The sequence below is a fragment of the Gossypium arboreum genome, chromosome 13 (genome assembly GCF_025698485.1).
Source record: "Gossypium arboreum isolate Shixiya-1 chromosome 13, ASM2569848v2, whole genome shotgun sequence".
Lineage (NCBI taxonomy): Eukaryota > Viridiplantae > Streptophyta > Magnoliopsida > Malvales > Malvaceae > Gossypium > Gossypium arboreum.
In genome coordinates, this window is record NC_069082.1 from 108322735 (window position 1) to 108332186 (window position 9452).

At 29.3% G+C, this 9452-nt stretch overlaps 1 protein-coding gene across 3 annotated transcripts; it reads left to right on the forward strand.

Annotated features, from left to right (window-relative positions):
• The first annotated feature begins 256 nt into the window (after positions 1-256).
• LOC108464235 (serine/threonine-protein kinase D6PK-like) lies at positions 257-4015 on the forward strand. 3 transcript variants are annotated; one of them, XM_017764412.2, is made up of 3 exons: positions 257-502; positions 1240-2363; positions 3040-4015. In XM_017764412.2, exons 2-3 carry the CDS (start codon positions 1465-1467, stop codon positions 3902-3904), a joined length of 1764 nt encoding a protein of 587 aa, XP_017619901.1. In that variant the 5' UTR covers positions 257-502; positions 1240-1464; the 3' UTR covers positions 3905-4015. The 3 variants fall into 3 exon arrangements, with proteins under 3 accessions (XP_017619901.1, XP_017619902.1, XP_052880251.1); XM_017764413.2 differs by lacking the exon at positions 257-502 and adding an exon at positions 585-854; XM_053024291.1 differs by lacking the exon at positions 257-502 and adding an exon at positions 892-1026.
• Positions 4016-9452: the final 5437 nt, after the last annotated feature.

A 9452-nucleotide genomic window follows, 5' to 3' on the forward strand; every position in this document is an offset into this window, starting at 1 on the left:
AAATATAATAATCAAATTCTCAATATTCATAAAGTACAAGGATTAATAATAAAATTTAATTTTTTTAATTAATGGAATCTAAATATTTAGAAAATATATAATTTATTTGGTAGAATTCATGTATCGTTGGTTTTGGTACCAAAAATTATATATATTATGCTAAAATTAGTATTTATTTTTTATTAAAATAGAAAAGATAATCTTTATTGGTTGGAAATAGGTCCCAATGTATTACTATTATTTGATGGAGACCATTGTGTTTTAAGGAAAAAAAACAAAATACATGCATTTGGAAGTTTTACTTGAGCTTTGACCCATCTTTTCTCTCTACTTTCATGGTAGATCCAACATTTCTCTCACAAACAAAAGCTGCTCTGTTTATTATCTCTCTACAGTGTTTAGTAAGTGAATGAGAGAAGAGAAAGTTGGTTCCTTTTTTGCTCCACTTCTAAAGCAATGGCCTGCCAGTTTTCTTCTGATCTAATCTTTGAAACTCTCTCTGGTACTATCTTCTTTTACTTCTCAAAGTTTCCCTTTTTTGTTCTTTGCTTTTAACTGGTTTTATCATTTACTTACTCTATTATTTTTTGAGCTTCTACTTTGTCTTTTAGCATATGGTTCTTAGTGGGGTATTGGATCCAAAGGTGGGTCTTTTGTATTTTTGAGAGATCTCTATTGAATCTTCCCTACTTTGTTCCTATCTTCTCCTTTTTGGTTCATTGTTTTCTCTTTTTTCCTCTCTTTTGGAGAGAACTTTGAATCGATTGCTACATTTTTGCTTGATTTCTTTTACCCCTATTTTTATCTATCTGGCCTTTCTAATCCTGGTAACTGAAAAGGATTGCCATCTCTAGGTAAATTTTTCATTCTTCTTGGTCTTTGTTTTTTTTTTTTTTTGTCGCTTGTTGGTGAGATATTGATCTGGTTTTGCATGCAATTCTATGTTTTTATTGACTTTTTATTGCTTTTTTCCTCTTTGATTTTCTGTTATCATTAATATTGGATGAAATGGCAAAGTTCATCTAGGTAAAGATGAATTTCCAATTCCAGTTTGCTGATTTGGGTTGTTTCTGGTATTTAATCTTGTAAAGGGAGTTCTAATAACCTAGAGTTTGATCTTTATTTCATGTATCACCTAAGTTTTCTGATGTAATGAATCAAGCAACTGGTTTTGTTTGTGGATTTTTCATATAAAGTATACAATATATTTTGATTATCATGTGAATATTTTGTCTGCAGGTGTTAGTTTTCTGTTCTTTTAATTGTGCAAATCAGTTTTAGATGATGGAGAAGAAGATGGAAGTAACTAGGGTCGCCTGTGGAGGGAACTTTTTGTTGATGATCGGGGGAGCGTAATGGGTTTCTGTGGTCCAATCTATGTAACAAGTTTGCCTTATTTTGACGGGCTCGAAATCTGGTGTTGGAGCTTCCCCGGGAAAGCAGAGGAAACCATCTGGTAGCCAAATGGCCACCAAAGGTGATTCTATTCGGCCTTCACCTATACAAATCTCAAAGACAAGCAAATTGGTGCCAGTTACACCAAAGACGGTACCAAAGGGTACACAGCAAGTTGTATCCGAGCAAGATTGTGTTGGAATGATAGATGAAATAAAGGGTTCGAAAACGTATAAATTAGGGGCCGTTGATTCGTTGACAAAGAAAGTAGATTTGGGTCTATCCTTGAGTCATCCGAAAGAAGTTCCCGGTCATGTTGGTTCTGAAGTGTGTCAGGATGGTGGACTACCAGAAGGTTCTGGTGAAGAAGAAAAGAAAGAATCTGAACATGGAATTAGTTCAGCTTCGGCTAAATCGAGTGATGGGGCCACCGGCCTTGTCAAGACTAGTGGAAGTGCTAAAGCTGGTGATCGTCCTGATCATACTGAGAGTGGTAAGAGCAGTATGTGTAGAGGTAGCACGAGCAGTGATGTAAGCAATGAAAGTTCGTATAGCAGCTTAAGTAGCCGAATCAACAGACCTAATAAGACAAACGATATAAGGTGGGAAGCTATACAAGCTGTCCAAGGAAAAGACGACATATTGGGTTTGAACCATTTCCGATTATTGAAGAGATTGGGATGTGGGGATATTGGAAGTGTATACCTTTCAGAATTAAGTGGAACAAGGTGTTACTTTGCAATGAAGGTGATGGACAAAGCATCTTTAGCAAGTCGTAAGAAACTACTTCGAGCTCAAACCGAGCGAGAAATACTACAATCCCTGGACCATCCTTTCCTTCCAACATTGTATACCCATTTCGAGACTGATAAATTTTCATGTTTAGTTATGGAGTTCTGCCCTGGCGGTGATTTGCATACGCTACGACAGAGACAACCAGGAAAGCATTTTACTGAACAAGCAGTAAAGTATGCAAATTCCTCCTACTTATAACATGCATAGAGTTAAATGTCTATTGGAGTTTCCAGAGGACTTAATTATCGTTGGTTTTAGTATTACTTTTAGTATCCTTGCAACATGCTGCTTTGTAGGTTTATCTGTTATAACTGATAATAGGTATATGACGCAACATATAGATGAAACCATATAGTTTATTACCATGTTACTCCGACTTTCATGTCTGGGCATGGGTATTGGGATATGACCCTTCAAATACATTGAAAACTTAGAAAAAATTACATACCCGTATGCAATGTTCACACTCGAGTACGAGTAACATAGGTTCATCTGTGATTTGTGGCTGGTATATGACCAATTTGTTTAAATCTCTCTCTCTAGCCGAAGAAATTAATTTATTGTGATTGTTGCGAAGGGTTACTTTATGACCGTACTGTCCCAGACTATGTTTACTTCTCTTTTACAAATTTGTGGATCTTATCAATTGATTCTGATTAAAAGGATGAGTTTTGTATAAGAGAACAACCTTGAATTTCTTTTACCCTGTGGTTATAAGGTTGATATTCTAACAGTTGCTGTTTTTGCTTAAATCGTGTGGCAAAGACTGATTTGTTTCTTTGTAACTCAATGGCAATAAGATGAAACTGAAGTCTGATAGCCATTGCTATGTTTTTCTTTAATATGCAGGTTCTATGTAGCGGAAGTTCTTCTTGCTTTGGAATATCTCCACATGCTTGGTATTGTTTATCGTGATCTCAAGCCGGAAAATGTCCTTGTTCGAGAAGATGGACACATAATGCTTTCGGACTTTGATCTTTCCCTCCGTTGTGCTGTCAGCCCGATACTAGTCAAGTCATCATCTCACGAGTCAGAACCCTTGAGAAAGAATCCAGTTTATTGCGTACAACCAGCTTGCATTGAGCCCTCATGCATTCAGCCATCATGTGTGGCTCCTACAACATGTTTTTCACCTCGTTTCTTTTCATCAAAATCCAAGAAGGAGCGAAAACTCAAGAATGAAATGGGGAAACAAGTCAGTCCATTGCCTGAGCTTATTGCCGAGCCAACCAATGCGCGGTCCATGTCATTTGTGGGAACCCACGAGTACTTGGCACCTGAAATTATCAAAGGTGAGGGACATGGAAGTGCAGTTGATTGGTGGACCTTTGGGATCTTCTTGTACGAACTATTGTTTGGTAAAACTCCTTTCAAAGGGTCTGGGAACCGGGCAACGCTCTTCAACGTTGTAGGGCAGCCCCTGAGATTTCCTGAATCACCCGTCGTAAGCTTTTCAGCCAGAGATTTGATAAGGGGCTTGCTAGTCAAAGAGCCACAGCAGAGATTGGCGTACAAGCGAGGTGCAACGGAGATTAAGCAACATCCTTTCTTCGAAGGTGTAAACTGGGCTTTAATCCGTTGTGCGAGTCCACCAGAGGTTCCAAAACCAGTTGAGGTTGAGCGGATTCCAGCTCCAACATCATCAGCTGGTAATAGACCTGCTGTTCCTGCAACCAAAGATCAAAATAACTATCTGGAATTTGATTTCTTTTAAATTATTCTCAGAACCATTTTCCTGTTTGTTTTTTTTTTTTTTCCATTTCAGAAATGTAGAATTCATGAAATGTTGATGATGATATTATAAAAAGAAGATCAGCCATTGAAATATCTGTCTTATTTAAGCGCATATAATCCCTTAGTGCCAAAAACAGCTTTGGTTCCACATAAAAAACTAAAAATGCATTTGATCACGCAAGCTTTCTCAAAAGTTGCTACTAGAGAAATTGAACTGATTAATTACTGGGAAGCAAAGGAGTAGAGCAAAACCAAAATACAGAACTTAAAGTAGGGTATGGTTATTTTCCACAAGTTTTGGTTGATGCTATCCAGCACTGGAATAATCACCAAAATTGTATAGACATTTTGATATTTTCAGTTTAAAAGATAAAAAGTAATCAGTTAATTTTGACTTGAATGATATTATTGACCATAAGGATGACATCTATTTACTAATTATGCTTTAGTCAATCTCTTCGCTGTCTGTTTTTGCCTAGCTTCAACTTTTACTCCTTTCTTATTTTCTCCTCCTATTTGTTAACAAAAGCTAAACCATCTCACCGTCACACCATGCTTCAATTTTATAGAAAAAAAAAGTTATTTTTCCTTTTTTAATTCTTAAACTTGTTTTTTTTTTGTCAAATCGTCCTAAAATAGATGGAAAAGTTATTTTTTTTTACTTTGCTGATGTGGCATACATGTAAATTGCCACGTGAATGACATGCCAGCATTTAATTAATTTTTTAAAATTTAAAAATTCAAAAAATTTTATTTTTAAAATTTTTAAAACATTAATATTATTAAAATATTTAATATTTAAAAATTTAATTAAACGCTGACATTTCATCCACATGGCAATCCACATGTATGCCGCCACGTCAACAAAGTTAACAAACATTAACTTTTTCATCTATTTTGAGTGATTTGATAAAAAATACAAATTTAAAAGTTAAAAGATGTGAAAATTAAATGAATGGCTAAAATAACTTCTTCTTTTTAAGTTGGAGGAGCAAAATGTCACTATACCTTAAATTAATAAAAAACTAAAAATAATAATACATTTAATGTTAAATTTAGCTTTTAATTTTTTTCACTTTTATCGATTATTCTATGTACATTTCATAAATAATTCAAGAATTTATTAAAAATTAATAAAATTTAAAAAACTCATAACAATTTTAAAATATAATCCACATCAATAATGAAATGTATGTAGACATCATATGAACTATCATATTAATATCATTACAATTTTAATACTTTTACATAAAATAAATAATTTAACTAAAATTTGAAAGTTGATAGTCAAAATAATCTCCAAAAATAAAATCAATATCAAACTAATAAAATAAATAAATATTAAGGATTAAATTTACCATTTTGTTAAAATTATAACCTTATAAAAATAATAAACTTAATTACATTTGTTATACAATATTAAATGTGAGGATAAAAATTACATGATTTAAATATGTGTTACATGAATATTTGGAAAAAATATTAATTTTCACTCAATACATATTAAGAAAAAATTAATTACATTTTAAATTAAAAGTATGTAGACATCAAGTGAACGCAAGTTCTTATCTAAGAAATATTTTTGGATTGAGTAAACTATTAAAATAGTCAATTTTGTTTCCTTCGGGTTATATTTTAATTATTTATGTTTGAAATGTTATATTTTAATCACTTACGTTAATGTGTTGTAACATTTTAGTAACGGTAAGCTGACGTGGCACGTTAAATCACCATTTAAAAAAAAAAATTTAGGTTAAATTATATAATTGATCCTTATATTTTTTCGTGTTGAGCACTTTAATTTTTTCTTTTATTTTTTAACTTTCTTTTTCTCTATTTTTATTCTCTTTTGCTTTCAATCTATTTTCCTCCCTTCCCCATCTCTTTTAAAGTAAAAGAAAAAATTAAATTGCTCAAAATGAAAAAATATATATATAAAGACCAATTGTATAATTTAATTTAAAATTTTCGTTTAAAATGATGATTTAACATATCACATTAGCTTACCATTAACGTAAGTGACTAAAATATAATATTTCAAATATAAATAACAAAAATATAACTTGAAACAAACAAAAATTACTATTTGATAGTTTACCTTTTGGATTTTGCTTACATTTCCTCTGCTTCATTTGCTTACATTTTGTTACATTTATACCGAGAACTGAAATGGGGGACGAGGCAACACGTCTTTTGCTTCCACGTGACAGTCCGTGATATATTTTAAATTAATTTATTTTCATTGTGTTTAATAATTAAATTTTATGAAATTATTTTAAAAAATTAACAGATTTAAATTGTATAATTATACTTTCAGTTAAATTTAGTTTTAAAATTTAAATTTAAAAGTTTATATTTTAGATAAGTAAAAATATAGTTTTATTGTAAAAAATTAGAATTTGAAAAAAAATTATATTTTAATTTTAAAATTCAATGAATAATTGAAAGTTAAGTAATTATAAAAGATAAGAATTTCAAAAATAAAATTTGGAAAATTTGGATTTTTTTTCTTTAGAATTTGAGTGAATAAAATAACATTTCATATATAAAATTTGTTTTTCTGTAAAGTAAAAATTTGTTTTTTTTAAATAATAAGAAGTATGGTTAAAAATTAATACCAATTGAAGTTTCCAAATAAATTTGTAACCGTAAAATGAAGTAATTTTTTTAAAAACATGGAGGAACATACTTTAAATTTCGAAATGAAAGGAAAAGTGAAAGGAAAATTAAATATAAAGGAAAAAATAAAAGTATTTATAGAATACTTTCAAAAATAAATATTTATAGAATAACTGACTCTTCTCAAAATTATTTATGTAATACAATAATTGCGATAAATATAAATTTTCATTATCTCAATATATATCCTTTGTAGTTTTTAAATTTAACTATTTAAATCTAATTGACTAAAAATATTTATAATACATAATTTCCAAAATTGTTGAAAAAATCACTTAAAGAAAATATAAGTCCAAATCAAATTTGGTAATAATAAAGAATAGATGATGTTACATTTAAAATAAATAAATTTGATAGCATATTTTTAAATAATTAAAAATATAATTCTATATTTTGAAATGAAATTGATTATGTATTTTTAAAAGGTCAAACTTTGTGATTAATGTTATTTTTTGTCAATTTGGCTCTTATTTGATTTTTAACTAAATTTAACCTTCAATCTTTTAAAAATAGTTAAATTTGACAATCAACTTTAAAAAAGAATCGAAATGATGTATTTTAATGAGAATACTAACAAAGTTATTAAAATTTTATATATGCAAGCAAGCATGAGAATCCACATATATTTTATGCTTTTTTTTAAATTTTATGAACTTTTATATTTTTTAATTTTAATTTTGATTTATTTTTATTTTAATAAATTTTATTTGCATCACATATAAGACATATGGTATGATGTTAGCATCATGTACACATAGATTACCATGCGAGTGATATGCTAACAACATTAAAATTAATGTTTTAGTCAACATTTTCATTAAAAAAAAGGAAAAGCAATTTGATTCTTTTTAAAAGGTTAACGGTCAAATTTAGCTTAAAAAAGAGTCAAATTGACAGAAAATATAAAAGTTAATAGCTGAATTTATCGTTATACCTTTTTAAAATTAAAATAAAAATTTTAATAACATTTTTAAATATTAAATTTGATAGTTTTTCATATAAAATTATTTAATAAAATCTATAACTTAATAGATTTTATATTTTTAATTTGAAATTTTGGTAAATATTTGAAAATTAAGTAGATAAAATTTGAAAATGTTCAATTCTATGTTTTTGAAACATTTTAATACTACTTTTCAAATTATTTGCTCATGTGCCATTTAAAGAGGTCATTCAGGTAGTCATATACCTTGTTATATTAGATAAAAAAATTTTAAATTTGATCAATGCTTTTAAAACTTAAAAATGAATTTTCTGTCAAATAGACTTTTGAATATATATGTACTTTGTGGATCGGAGATCAGAAAAATATTTTTTTCTATTTATTTTTTGATGAAAAATATTTTTTTTCTATTATTAAATGGACTAATCCTTAAATTTCAACATACATAACATTTATGTGTTTTTTTTTTCTAAAATAAAGAAGCTTAAAAAGCCTAGATTGTAGTAACTGTAGAACTGCCCTCCAATTCCCATGCATCCTCGTGCAATAAGCTCATAACAGTGTCAGGAGGATCTTCAAACAATGTTGAATCCACCCCCCCAAGAGTCTTCCACATTTCGCAAAGAAATCAGCAACTTTATTTAGATTCTGATTTCTATGAGAAAAGACCAGCTACCAGTTACGATTAGATAAAGCTTGAATCTATCTAATTTCGGTCTCACCATTTGATGAAGCTACAAATTGTTTGAATTGGTAAGGCATTGTCGCTTTCAGCCTCCATCTTCCGAAATCTCTTTGACCAGGCCAATTGAAGTCCCTCTACAAGTGTTCTCGTTTCCGCCTAGAAAACAGTGGTTCCCGACGACGAATCCCTTGTCAAATTGTTGAGATGCCTGTGTCCACGTCCGTTGAACTGTCCCAGTTAACTTTTATCCAACCAGCGTTGGGCTGTCTCCAGTGAGTTGAATCCACCAGATCGAAAACTGTTTTACTTGAAAAACTTCTGGCCTATAACACATTGGTCATCAAAATATCCCTACTGTCATTAAAATTAAAATCATTTCGACTTTTCCAAAGCATCCAACAGATAATAGGAAATAAAGAGCTCCAATCGGTGCTCTCGATATTAAACGAGCCGGCATTGTTTAGATTCCAAACTAACCAGTCCTGAGCTACAAAGCACAGTCGAACATAGAGAACATTACGCCTTCTACCAGAAAGCAAACGGACAGTCACGTAACACATGAAGACAAGCCGTCAATATCTTCCCAAACGAGGGTTTTTGCAATTTCAGTTTTCAACTCATTCATCAGCAGCTATGATGAATTTCTATTTTTCTTTCAAATTTTGTTTTAAGTTTTTCTTATTCTTTATTATTCGAAGAAGGGCATACGAAACATTTAGTAAAGTCAAAATTTTGATTAAATAGTTGAAATTAAAATTAAAATTTTATGATAGTAAAAATATAATTTTATTATTATAGTTTAAATTTTATAATTTTAAAAATTAAATTAAAATTTTATATTTTTAAGAGGATTAAACTGAACTTTTACTAATTTAAAATTTTAAAAATTTTAAGAATTTTAAATGAAAAAGTTTACATTCTAGGGAAACACTACACCTTTCCAATTTTGTTTTCATCAATATCTAGCTTTTGGGTTATCCCAAAGTAATCCAAATATTTTATATAATATTTATATTGAGTATAGAATTATTTTCTACTGAAATTTATTTTAAACATATAACATTATATATTAAAATTTATAATGATTATATTTTAATAATATTTAAAATATAACTTTTATATTCAAACTAAATTTTACAAATAATTAATATTATTCCTTAAAAATATTTAAAATTTATATTTTATGTATCAAAATATTAACAATTAGTCACATTAAATTAT

Bases quoted from the DNA above. Each gene is read 5' to 3' on its own strand.
- LOC108464235 (XM_017764412.2), top strand. From the start codon at position 1,465: ATGGCCACCAAAGGTGATTCTATTCGGCCTTCACCTATACAAATCTCA. The intron at 2,364-3,039 runs GTATGCAAATTC...TTTAATATGCAG, and splicing joins TTTACTGAACAAGCAGTAAA to GTTCTATGTAGCGGAAGTTC.